General features: G+C 46.9%; 1 protein-coding gene across 3 annotated transcripts in view; it reads left to right on the forward strand.

Moving 5' to 3' along the window:
* The first annotated feature begins 4,322 nt into the window (after positions 1-4,322).
* Positions 4,323-13,005, forward strand: part of LOC120361109 (patr class I histocompatibility antigen, A-126 alpha chain-like) — a 62,746-nt gene continuing 54,063 nt past the window's right edge. Inside the window, exons 1-7 of one of the 3 annotated variants that reach the window (XM_074398287.1) lie at positions 4,326-4,454; positions 4,583-4,852; positions 5,092-5,367; positions 5,944-6,219; positions 6,343-6,459; positions 7,005-7,075; positions 7,238-7,655. In XM_074398287.1, the coding sequence (XP_074254388.1) occupies positions 4,391-4,454; positions 4,583-4,852; positions 5,092-5,367; positions 5,944-6,219; positions 6,343-6,459; positions 7,005-7,075; positions 7,238-7,339 (1,176 nt within the window). In that variant the 5' untranslated portion in view covers positions 4,326-4,390 and the 3' untranslated portion in view covers positions 7,340-7,655. Of the gene's footprint in view, positions 4,455-4,582; positions 4,853-5,091; positions 5,368-5,943; positions 6,220-6,342; positions 6,460-7,004; positions 7,076-7,237; positions 7,656-13,005 lie in introns of those variants that run through there. The other 2 variants (XM_039462568.2, XM_074398288.1) reach the window with 2 other exon arrangements.

A 13,005-nucleotide genomic window follows, 5' to 3' on the forward strand; every position in this document is an offset into this window, starting at 1 on the left:
TTTAGTAGAGACAGGGTTTCACCATCTTGGCCAGGCTGGTCTTGGACTCCTGACCTTGTGATCCACTCACCTCGGCCTCCCAAAGTGCTGCGATTACAGGTGTGAGCCACTGTGCCCACCCTGAAAATTACATTTTCTAAACTATTTTTGTATAGACTGTATTCTTTACTTTGTGTGGTCACCGAAGTCTCTGTTCTGTTAGCTTAGTGGTCTTCTACTGTTTTGACAGAAATTTCCTTAAATGTGTTGAGCCAAAAAAAATCCAGTCTTTTTATCCAGGGTCTGGGGGTATGTTTGAATCATACCTTCAGTAGTCAGTTGGGCAGTTTATGACTCTGCCTTTGCCTTCCTTCTTGCTTGTGAAGATATTGAAAGTCAGCTAGAGGCATGAACAAGGGACTCTCTCAGGTGCCTTATGAGCAGGTACAAGGTTATCTAGATTCCTAGGGATATGGAAACTTTCCAAAACCCTACTTCCCCAGACCATCTCACTCCCAGCCTTCTCTTCCAGTTTTTTCTTCATGTCTATTACTTTTCTCAATTTATATATATATTTTTTTCTTTTTCTTTTCTTTTCTTTTTTTTTTTTTTTTTTGCCCAAGAGGTAGCTGCTGATTCATTGGCTTTTAAAACTTTTTTATTTTTCCATCAAATGCTCTCTGCCTTGGCTTTCTTCCCTGAGAAAGACCAAAGTAGGGGGAAAATGCAAACCATTTCTGTTTATCCTTCAGGGAGTTGCCCAACAGAATGAGAAAAACAAAAAAACACCTACAATTTTTTGAGAGCAAGATCTACTCAACTTCATCTGACACCAGGAACCCACACTGGGAACCCAGGCTGCTGTCTTCAAGACCACTGCTGAGCTAGAGAGCAAGAAATGGACCAAGGCAAAGGGAAAGTGTGGTCCCACTAAGCTCTGCTACTGAGTTCCAGTTTTTTTGTTTGTTTTTGTTTTTGTTTTTGTTTTTTTGCATTCAGTTGGTTGCCATAAACTTTTGAGGATTTTTCAGAATTTCAATACACTTGATTGTTTGTCAGCCCAATCAGAATACCTGTTGGTACAGTCCAGGAATCTGTGTTTCAACAACTCTCTTCAAGATTTTTGTGTAAGTGTGTGTTTGTGTGTTTGCTGATGTTTCACAAGCACATTGTCTCTTGTGTCATCTCTCTTGTGGGGGGCTGGGCTCCTGAAGTCATAAACCTCCCTCTCCCACCCTAGAGTAGCCACTCTTGTTTTTAACACAGATGAGTTCTGCCAGTTCTAGCTGAATGGCATTATACTGTCACTATCATGCTTCTGGGTCTCATCACCTTGCTGTGTGTCTTCGTAGCCTATTCTCTGCCATGGCTGTCCAATGCTCCACTTTATAAATAGCTAACACTTCTTGACCCTTCACTGTTGATAGACAACTGTGTTGTGGATGTGAGGGCGATCTGGCTGCGACATCTGTCACCCCATTGATCGCCAGGGTTGATTCGGCTGATCTGGCTGGCTAGGCGGGTGTCCCCTTCCTCCCTCACCGCTCCATGTGCATCCCTCCCGAAGCTGCGCGCTCGGTCGAAGAGGACGACCATCCCCGATAGAGGAGGACCGGTCTTCGGTCAAGGGTATACGAGTAGCTGCGCTCCCCTGCTAGAACCTCCAAACAAGCTCTCAAGGACAACTGTGTTGTATCCAGATTTTACAAATCATGCTGCTATGAATAATAATTTCATATACTTTGGCACACACATACACGCATTTCTGTTGGTTTATAACTAAAAGTGCAATTGCTGGGTCATAGGTGAGTAGATGCTTGGCTTAGTCTCTCAAAACACAAGTTAATATGTCCATCTTTTGTGGTATAGATATTATATGTAATGTATCTATATACATTATAAGTACCACAAGAAAAATATTTTTCTTATCTTTAAGCAGTTCTATATAAAGGAAGTGTAAATGAGGGGAGCAACATAGCCTTTTGCACTTAGGTCATTATTTACCATTTTTGATCATCTGCATCTTTTCCAATAATCTCATTTTCCACCTGGTGCCATTTTCCCCTAGCCTGAAGAATTTTCTTTACCAATTGTTATTGTGCAGATCTACTGGTGACAAATTCTTTTAATTTTCTCTTACCTGAACTATCTCCCTATTTTACCTTTCCTTGAAGGCCATCTGTGCTGGATATAGAATTTTTAGTTGACTTTTTTTCTTCTGACCCTTTAAAGATGTTATTCTACTTTCTTTTCTTTCTATGGCTTCTAATAAGAAGTCATTGGTTAACGACAAGAGGAACAGAGAAACAAAAACTGGGAAAAGAGCATGGTAGACCTAAAACTTATCATCATATCAATAATGACAAAAATCTACATGAATCAACACTCCAGTCAAGGACTAAGATTATGTGACTTGGTTTATGAAAAACAGGAAACTCAACCATATGTTATTTCCATCATGCACTTTTTATTTTTTATTTGACTTTTTTGTTAGTTAAGGAGTACATGTGCAGGTTTGTTACATAGGTAAACTTGTGTCATGGGGTTTTGTTGTACAGTTATTTCTGTACGCATTAGTATCCACCCAAGTATTAAGGCTGAGTATCCAGTAGCTCTTTTTCCCGATCCTCTCCTTCCTCCCATCCTCTGCCCTCAAGTAGACCCCTGTGTATGTTGTTTCCCTCTACGTGTCCATGTTTTCTCATCATGTAGCTCCCACTTATAAGTGAGAACATGTGGCATTTGTTTTACTGTTCCTGTGTTACTTTGCTAAGTATAATGGCCTCCATCCACGTTCCTGCAAAGGACATGATCTCATTTTTTTTCATGGCTGCATAGTATTTTACGGTATATAAGTGCCACATTTTCTTTATACAGTCTCCCATTGATGGACATTTTCACTGACTCCAAGTCTTTGCTATTGTGAATAATGCTGCAGTGGACATACGGGTACACATAAGACAGGCACTCTCTTTTTTTATTTAATTTCTTTTATTTTAAGTTCCAGGATACATATGCAGAATATGCAAGTTGGTTACATATGTATAGTCTGCCCTGGCAGTTTCCTGCACCCATTGACCCATCCTCTAAGTTCCCTCACCTTGCTCCCTACTCTCCAATAGGTTCTGGTGTGAGTTGTTCCCCTCCCTGTGTCCATGTGTCCTCATTGTTCAACTCCCACCCATGTTAGGAGTGAGAAAATGTAGTGTTTTGTTTTCTGTTCTTATGTCAGTTTGCTGAGTATGATGGCTTCCAGCTTCATCCATGTCTAAAGCAGTGGAAGAGCCTAGCAGGGAGTTCTTTGCATTCGGTATTTAATACATTTTGTAGGACTGCCTAAAAACGAAAGGCTTCCTCATGATTTTTTTTTTATAAAGGGGGTTACAACAATATCAAGTGTCTAAATAAAATGTGCACACTGCTTAGATGTGCATGAGTCAAGAAAACAGGCAGTGCTGGTGCATTGGTGAAGAGCATTGGGACTGCATGGAGCACTTGTAACTTTAAGGTGATGACTACAGGCTCCCGGTTGCCATACGCAGTAACAGACTCTGCTTCTTTGTATACAGAAGCTGTTCTGGACTCACACAGAGAAACTCGGGCTAGAGAATGAAGATAATCTTACATGCAACAACCCAGAGTCCAAGATTCATAGTCCTGGAAAGTAAAACAGGAGCTTTGAGAGTTTAACTGTAAGGCTGTTTTGACATAGGTCTTTTACAGATTGGAATTCCAATCATTCAGGGATTATCAATATTGTGCTACCTACTGTATTAATAAACACAAAGGAAACTGGTCTCTATGAGAATATCTGGTGCCTTCAGAAAAAACTTCACCAGGTTTAGAGAGAAAACCTCTGTCTCTACACCTCCTCCACTCCAAGGGCGAGCTCTTTCTCTGGAGTCAAGTTCCCCGTGGTGAGTTTCCTTGTACAAGAGTCGGAAGGGAGAGGTAAGGAGTGGCAGGCAGGGAGTCCAGTTCAGGGACGGGGATTCCAGGACGAGAAGTGAAGGGGAAGGGGCTGGTGGCAGCCTGGGGTTCCCACCCTGTTTTCCACAGGCAAATCCTAGACCAGGGCTCAGGCAGACAGTGTGACAAAGAGGCTTAGTGTAGAAGAGGGATCAGGACAAAGTCCCAGGGCCCAGGCGTGGCTCCCAGGGACTCAGGCTCTGAGGTTCCTGTCTGCACTGTGGGGAAGCAGCGCTGAGGATTCCCCACTCCCTTGAGCTTGCTTCCTCTCCCAACCTGCGTCGGGTCTTTCTTCCTGGATACTCATGACGCGTCCCCAATTCCCACTCCCATTGGGTGTTGGGTTTCTAGCGAAGCCAATCAACGTCCCCGCGGTCCCGGTTCTAAAGTGCCCAGTCAGCCTTTGCAACTCAGATTCTACCCAAATGCCGAGGACCGGATCATGGCGCCCCGAACCCTCGTCCTGCTGCTCTCGGCGGCCGTGGCCCTGACCGAGACCTGGGCGGGTGAGTGCGGGGTCGCAGAGGAAACGGCCTCTGCGGGGAGGGGCGAGGGGACCGCCCTTGGGGCGCAGAACCCTGGGAGCCGAGCCGGGAGGAAGGTCGGGCCGGTCTCAGCCCCTCCTCGCCCCCAGGCTCCCACTCCTTGAGGTATTTCCAGACCGCCGTGTCCCGGCCCGGCCGCCGGGAGCCCCACTTCTTCGCCGTGGGCTACGTGGACGACATGCAGTTCGAGCGGTTTGACAGCGACGCGGCAACTCCGAGAACCGAGCCGCGGACGCCTTGGATGGAGCAGGAGGGGCCGGAGTATTGGGACCTGCAGACTCGGACCCTCAAGGCCCGCGCGCAGACAAACCAAGTGTGCCTGCGGAACCTGCGCGGCTACTACAACCAGAGCGAGGCGGGTGAGTGACCCCGGCCCGGGCGCAGGTCACGACCCCTCCCTGTTACCCACAGACGGCTCGATTCTCCCTGAATCTCCGAGATCCATCCCGAGGCTGCGGATCCCGCCCATGCCCTCCACCCGGGAGAGCCCCAGGCGCCTTTACCCGGTTTTATTTTCAGTTTAGGCCAAAATCCCCACGGGTAGGTCTGGGGCGGGGCGGGGCTCAGTGGGCGGGGCTGACCTCGGGGGCGGGGCCAGGGTCTCACACCTACCAGAGGATGTATGGCTGCGACCTGGGGCCTGATGGGCGCCTCCTCCGCGGGTATGACAAGCGCGCCTACGACGGCAAGGATTACCTCGCCCTGAACGAGGACCTGCGCTCCTGGACCGCGGCGGACAGGGCGGCTCAGGTCACCCAGCGCAAGTTCGAGGCGGCCCATGAGGCGGAGAAGATGAAAGCTTACCTGGAGGGCACGTGCGTGGAGTCGCTCCGCAGATACCTGGAGAACGGGAAGGAAAGGCTGCAGCGTGCAGGTACCAGGGACAGTGAGGAGTCTTCCTCATCTCCTGTACATCTCCCTGTCTGGCATCTCATGAGGAAGGGAGAAAAATGGGATCAGCGCCAGAATATTGCCTTCCCATGAATGGAGAATGGCATGAGTTTTCCTGAGTTTACTCTGAGGCCCCCCCCCCTGCTCACTAGGACAATTAAGGGATGACTTCTCCTAGGAAATGGAGGGGAAGGCAGTTCCTGGAATACTGATAGGGGTCCCCTCTGACCCCTGCAGCAGCCTTGGGCGCTGTGACTTTTTCTCTCAGGCCTTGTTCTCTACCTCATACTCAGTGTGTTTGAATGTCTGATTCTAGCTTTTCTGAGTCCCCCGGCCTCCACTCAGGTCAGGACCAGAAGTCCCTGTTTGTCTCTCAGAGACTAGAACTTTCCAAGGAATAGGAGATTATCACAGGTGCCGGTGTCCAGGCTGGTGTCTGGTTCTGTGCTCCCTTCCCCACCCCAGGTGTCCTGGCCATTCTCAGGAGGGTTACATGGGAGCTGCTGGGGTGTCCCATGAGAGATGCAAAGTGCCTGAATTTTCTGACTCTTCCCGTCAGACCCCCCAAAGACACACGTGACCCACCACCCCATCTCTGACCAAGAGGCCACCCTGAGGTGCTGGGCCCTGGGCTTCTACCCTGCGGAGATCACACTGACCTGGCAGCGGGATGGGGAGGACCAAACTCAAGACACTGAGTTTGTGGAGACCAGGCCTTCAGGGGATGGAACCTTCCAGAAGTGGGCGGCTGTGGTGGTGCCTTCTGGAGAAGAGCAGAGATACACGTGCCATGTGCAGCACGAGGGGCTGCCGGAGCCCCACACCCTGAGATGGGGTAAGGAAGGGAATGAGGAGCCATGTCTCATCTCAGGGAAAGCAGAGCCCTTCAGGAGCCCTTGAGCAGGGTCAGGGCTGAGGCCTGGGGGTCAGGGGTCTTCACCTTCCTCTCTTTTCCCAGAGCCGTGTTCCCAGCCCACCATCCGCATCATGGGCATCATTGCTGGCCTGGCTGTCCTAGGAGCTGTGGTCACTGGAGCTGTGGTTGCTGCTGTGATGTGGAGGAGGTTGAGTTCAGGTAGGGAAAGGGTGAGGAGTGAGGTCTGGGTTTTCTTGTCCCACTGGGGGTTTCAAGCCCCAAGTAGAGGTGTGTCCTGTCTCGTTACTGGGAAGCACCATCCATACATGGGCCGACCCAGCCTGGGGCCCTGTGTGCCAGCACTTATTCTTTTGTGAAACACATGTGACAATGAAGGACAGATGTATCACCGTGATAATTGTAGTCTTGGGGTCCTGATTCCAGCATTCACAAATCAGAGGAAAATCCCTGCTAAGGACAGACCTTAGGAGGGTGGTTGGTCCAGGACCCACATCTGCTTTCCTCGTGTTTCCTGATCCTGACCTGAGTCAGGATAGTTCTGGAAACTTCTCTGGTGTCCAAGTCTAGAGGTTCCTCTAAGATCTCATGGTCCTGCCTCCTCCCTGTTCCCTCACAGGACATTTTCTTCCCGCGGGTGGAAAAAGGGAGCTTTCAGGCTGCCTGGAAGTGGGAAGTGGGAGTGTGGAGGAGCTCACCCACCCCATAATTCCTCCTGTCCCACCTCTCCTTTGGGCTCTGACCAGGTCCTGTTTTTGTTCTACCCCAGGCAGTGACAGTGCCCAGGGCTCTGATGTGTCTCTCACGGCTTGTAAAGGTGAGATTCTGGGGGTGTGAAGTGAGTGGGGGTGGAGCGGAGGGGGAAAGGACTGCATAATAGTGATTCTTTGATTGGGATGTTTCAAGTGTGTGGGCTGTTCAGAGTGTCATCACTTACCATGACTGACTTGAATTTGTTCATGAATACTGTTTTCTTTAGCCTGGCACAGCTGCCTTGTGTGGGACTGAGATACAGGATTTCTTCACGCCTCCTTTTTGTGACTTGAAGAGCCTCTGGCATCTCTTCTGCAAAGGCATCTGAATGTGTCTGCATCCCTGTTAGCATAATGTCAGGAGGTGGAAAGGCAGCCCACCCCATGTCCACCATGACCCCTGTCCCCATACTCATCTATGTTCCCTCCCCAGTCATCCTTCGTTTTCCAGATAGATGGGGCTTGGTGTCTTCCTCTCTGTCTCAACTTCATGGTACACTGAGCTGCAAACACTTACTTCCCTACTGAAAATAAGTATCTGAATATAAATGTGTTTTCTCAAATATTTTGAGGTTGATGGGTTAATTAAATAACTCAATTCCTAAAATTCGAGAAAGGAAATAAAGACCTGAGAACCTTCCAGAATTTGCATGTTCTCTATGCTGAGTCTGTTGCAGGTGGGGTTGGAGAAGGTTGTGAGGAGCCGAGTGTGGGCGGGGCCTGTGCCCAGTTGCTGTTGAGTCCATCATGGGCTTTATGTGGTCAGTACTCAGCTGGGTCAGCTTCACTGCTCCATTGTCCTTGTCCCTTCATGGCTCTACATATGGGATTCTCTGTGCTTTCTGAGACAAATTTTCAGACCCATTCAGCTCCTGGGCTCCTTCTAGGGCTCCTCTTCTGCTCTGCTCTCCTGCCCTCTCTCCCTGCCCTGGTTCTAGTGATCTTGGTGCTGGCTCCATTCCCAACTCATGAATCTAAAGCAAAGTCTAATTTAGGCTTGTATTTGTTTGTGAAATTGGACCCAGCATCAAAGACTGTTCTTTCCTGAAGGGAGAAACCTGGTTGTGTGCTGCAGTGTGCGTGGGGGTTGGTGTGGAAGGAGGGGTGGGGGAGGGAGGACACACAAGCCGCCCTGCTAAGAACAGCACAAGTGGCCTCAATTCAGTGTGAGGGGACCTTGTGCTGTAGCTGCCACAAAACAGCACTTGGCCTGAGTCTGTTAATAAAGTTGTCTAGAATAGGAGGTGATCTACAGTGATCATTCATTCAACTGACGTTTGTTGTCAGCCAGATATAGGACAGAGTGGTTCTGCTTCTGGTGAACATCACTGAAGTAAAATGAGAAAAATCTCTTACTTTTTGGAGCATGTGTTCCAGTAGGAAGAGGCAGACAATAGATACACTATAACCAGAGCAGGGAAAGAAGGTGCTAGAAGGTGGTAAGTGCTGTGAGGCAGGTGAGTGTGGGTGGTGTGCACAGCACAGGTGGCTGTTGTGCTGGGTAGTCAGTGTCCACCATGTTGTGAAGGTGAACTTTGAGCAAAGAGTTGAGGGACATGAGGAGTATCCTCGAGGATATCTGGGGAAGTTCTTTCCAGGCAGAGGAAACTCCAGTGCAAATGCACTAGGGCAGAAAGGTGTCTGTATTCCCAGAAGAGCAAGGAGCCCAGGAGGGCTGAAGAGAGAGAAACTAAGGTGAGGTGAGAGATACAGCCAGGGCAGGTGGGCCTGGAGGGTGTGGGGAAGCATCTGACCGTTGCTCTGAGTGAGATGGGAGTTAGATGACAGTTTTGAGCAGAAGAGGGACATGATACAACTTCTCTTTTAAAAGATCTGTGACTGCTGTGCTGAGAACCAAATTGGGAGGCGAGGGATGAGGAAGGCAGACGGGAAAATAGCAGGAAGTGAGTGTAGTATTCCAGGCTGAAGATGTGGGTTACCTTGACTGTGATGTGAACAGAGGAAATCGTGAAATGTGAGGGGATTCTGGATGCATTTTAAGAGGGACTCACAGCATCTGCCATGGATTGTATCTGCTGTGTGAGAAAGATGGATTAAGGACACCCATAGTTGTAAAATGAGTGAGTGGAAGGGTGGAGCTGCTGTCAGTGGAGCTGCTGTCAGTGGAACTGGGGAGACTCTGGCAGGCGCATACTAAGGAGGGGGCATCCCAGGCACTCAGTGGAGGAGATGTCTACTCGAAATGCAGGTGAGGGAGCTGGGGTGGCAGTTGGACAGACAACTCCAGAATTTAGGGGAAACGAGAAATAGACTGGGCCGTAGAAATAGATTTAGGAGGTCACACCATGTAAATGATACTTAAAACTCTGAAGCACGGATGAGGGCACCAAGGCAGTGATTGTGGAAAATAATTAGCACAAGGACTGAACCCTGGACCTCCAGTTCTAAGGGATCTGATCAGACCATACCCAGAGCAGACTGCACAGTTCTGACCCCACATCTAGAGGACACTTAGACAAGGACCTCCCATGTGCACAGGAATCACCTGGATGTGGTGCTGAGATCCAAGAAGTCCGGAACTGAGCAAGAGACTCGAGTTTTGACAAGGCCAGAGCTCCTGTTGCTAGTCTCCAGATCAAGAACACCAGGAGCCTACATGTCTAAGCATCAGCCTCGCCTGTAACGCTTGTTATATAAGCACAGACGCCACTGCTCACACCTCTGACATCCTTGGTCTTGTGCATAACACTCTCGAATATAATACTTTGGGAAGTGGCCTGAGTATTTTCTAAATCCCGACCAGCAATCCTGTTGCTCAGCCAAATTAGAAACCACTGAGATCAGAGATCAGAGAGTTCCCAGGGTGGGTGGATGGGGTGGGTTTCCAAACCCTGTTTGAAAGAGGATGTTTCTCACAGCAAGAAGAGGCAGTATGTGTATAATCAATTATGGTGTGACCTTCCCTGTTGATCTCTCCACCATGGTGTAGAGACCAGGTAGACAAATCAGGATGTGGCTCTCACACAAGGAACATGTCTGAATGCTGCTCTCTGACACTGGGCCACAGACTGATTTCTCAATCACTTCTTGGAGCAAACTACGAAAAGACATTTCTGTAATTTAAACATAAAGTCATATATCTAGTGTTGGAGGTTAATTTTATTGTGGGGAAGGCCACAGAACTAGGCTAAAAACTGCGCATCCAGGAACAGAATCCACAGCCCACCCTGGATCAGGTCCCTCCTGGGAACAGCTGCCCCTGCTGCTGAGCACAGACACCACTGCTCACACCTCTGACACCCTGGTGCTGGACAGTGGACCCTGAGGCTAGGACAGATGTCACTGCTGCACTTGGAAACCGGACATCACCACTGCCACTCAGCCACCTTTATTAAAATGCATTCTGCACAGTCCCAGCCTCTCTGAGTCACCTCATTCTGGCTCAGGTTCTGGCGGTGATAGAGGAGTTAAGAAGACATTATTTAGGCAGATAGTGAAGGTACAGAGGTCCTCAGTAAGATTTTTCTTTTAATGAAGTGCAGCCCCCAAATAATTTTCTTTTCTAACAAAGAGCAGCCTATAAAATTACTACATCTAACAAGAGAGATAGACTCTAATACAGTAATAGTGGAGACTTCACCTTCCCAACCTCAGCATTAGACAGATCATCTACACAGAAAATCAAGAAAGAAATACTGGATTTAAACTGAACTTCAAACCAAATAAAGCAAACAGATATTTACAAAGCATTCTATCTAACACTACAAAATATACATTCATTTTATGAACACAAGGAACATTTTCCAGGAGAGAGCCTATGTTATGATTCCAGCCGTTGCCTATCAACATTCAGTATGATGTTGGTCCTGGGTTCATCATAGATCATAGATGGCTTTTACTATGTTGAGGCATGTTTCTTCAATACTCAGTTTATTAACAATCTTTTTAAAGATGAATAGATGTTGAATTTTATCAAAAGCCTTTTCTGTACCTACTGAGATAATCATGTGGTTTTGGTCTTTAGTTCTGTTTATGTGATGAATCACATTTATTGATTTGCACATATTGAACCAACCTTGCATCCTGGGGATGAAACCTGCTTGATTGTGGTGGATAAGTTTTTGTTTTGTTTTGTTTTGTTTTTATTGCATTTTAGGTTTGGTGGTACATGTGAAGAACATGCAAGATGGTAGCATAGGTACACACATGCCAGTGTGATTTGCTGCCTTCCTCCCCTTCACCTATATCTGGCATTTCTCCCCATGCTATCCCTCCCCAGCTTCCCACCCCCTGCTGTCCCTCCCCTATTTCCCCCCGACACACCCCAGTGTGCGATGCTGCCCTCCATGTGTCCATGTGTTCTCATTGTTCAACTCACACCTACAAGTGAGAACATGTGGTGTTTGATTTTCTGTTCTTGTGTCAGTTTGCTGAGGATGATGGTTTCCAGGTTCATCTATGTCTCTACAAAGCACAAAAACTCATCGTTTTTGATGGCTGCATAATATTCCATGATGTATATGTGCCACATTTTCCCTGTCCACTCTATCATCGATGGGCATTTGGGTTGGTTCTAGGTCTTTGCTATTGTAAACCATGCCACAATGAACATTCGTGTGCATCTGTCCTTATAGTAGAACGATTTATAATCCTTTGGATATGTGCCGAGTAATGGGATTGCTGGGTCAAATGGAATTTCTATTTCTAGGTTCTTGAGGAATCGCCACACTGTCTTCCACACTGGTTGAACTAATTTACACTCCCACCAACAGTGTAAAATTGTTCCTATTTCTCCACATCCTCTCCAGCATCTGTTGTCTCCAGATTTTTTAATGATCACCATTCTAACTGGTGTGAGGTGGTATCACAATGTAGTTTTCATTTACATTTCTCTAATGACCAGTGATGATGAGCATTTTTTTAAATATGTTTGGTGGCCTCATGTATGTCTTCTTTTGTCAAGTGTCTGTTCCTGACCTTTGCCACTTTTGAATGGGCTTTTTTTTTTTTTTTCTTGTAAATCTGTTTTAGTTCTTCAGAGATTCTGGATGTCAGCCCTTTGTCACATAAGGAGGTTGCAAAAATTTTTTCCCATTCTGTTGGTTGCCAATTCATTCTAATGATTGTTTCTTTTGCCGTGCAGAAGCTGTGGAGTTTGATTAGGTCCCATTTGTCTTTTTGGCTTTTGTTGCCAATGCTTTTGGTGTTTTGGTCATGAAGTCCTTGCCTACGCCTATGTCCTGAATAGTTTTGCCTAGGTTTTCTTCTACGGTTTTTATGGTGTTGGGTCTGATGTTTAAGTCTTTAATCCATCTGGAGTTAATTTTAGTGTAAGGTGTCAAGATGGGGTCCAGTTTCTACTTTCTGCACATGGCTAGCCAGTTTTCCCAACACCATGTATTAAACAGGGAATCCTTTCCCCATTGCTTGTTCTTGTCAGATTTGTCAGAGTTCAGATGGTTGTAGATGTGTGGTGTTGCTTCTGAGGCTTCTGTTCTGTTCTATTGGTCTATATCTCTGTTTTGGTATCAGTACCATGCTGTTTTGATTACTGTAGCCTTGTATTATAGTTTGAAGTCCAGTAGTGTGATGCCTCCTGCCTTGTTTTTTTTTTTTTTTTTTTTTTGCTTAGAATTGACTTGGAAATGTGGGCTCTCTTTTAGTTTCATACGAAGTTTAAGGTGGTTTTTTCCAGTTCTGTGAAGAAGCTCATTGGTAGCTTGATGGGGATAGCATTTAATCTGTAAATTACTTTGGGTAGTATGGCCATATTCACGATATTGATTCTTCCTAACCATGAACATGAAATGTTTCTCCATCTGTTTGCTTCCTGTCTTATTTCATTGAGCAGTGGTTTGTAGTTCTCCTTGAAGAGGTCTTTTACATCCTTTGTTAGTTGTATTCCCAGGTACTTTATTCTCTTTCTAGCAATTGTGAATGGCAGTTCATTCCTGATGTGGCTCTTTTAAATCTGTTATTGGTGTATAGGAATGCTTGTGATATTTGCACATTGATTTTGTATCCTGAGACTTTG

Source organism: Saimiri boliviensis, chromosome 4 (genome assembly GCF_048565385.1).
Source record: "Saimiri boliviensis isolate mSaiBol1 chromosome 4, mSaiBol1.pri, whole genome shotgun sequence".
In the NCBI taxonomy this organism is placed as follows: Eukaryota; Metazoa; Chordata; class Mammalia; order Primates; family Cebidae; genus Saimiri; species Saimiri boliviensis.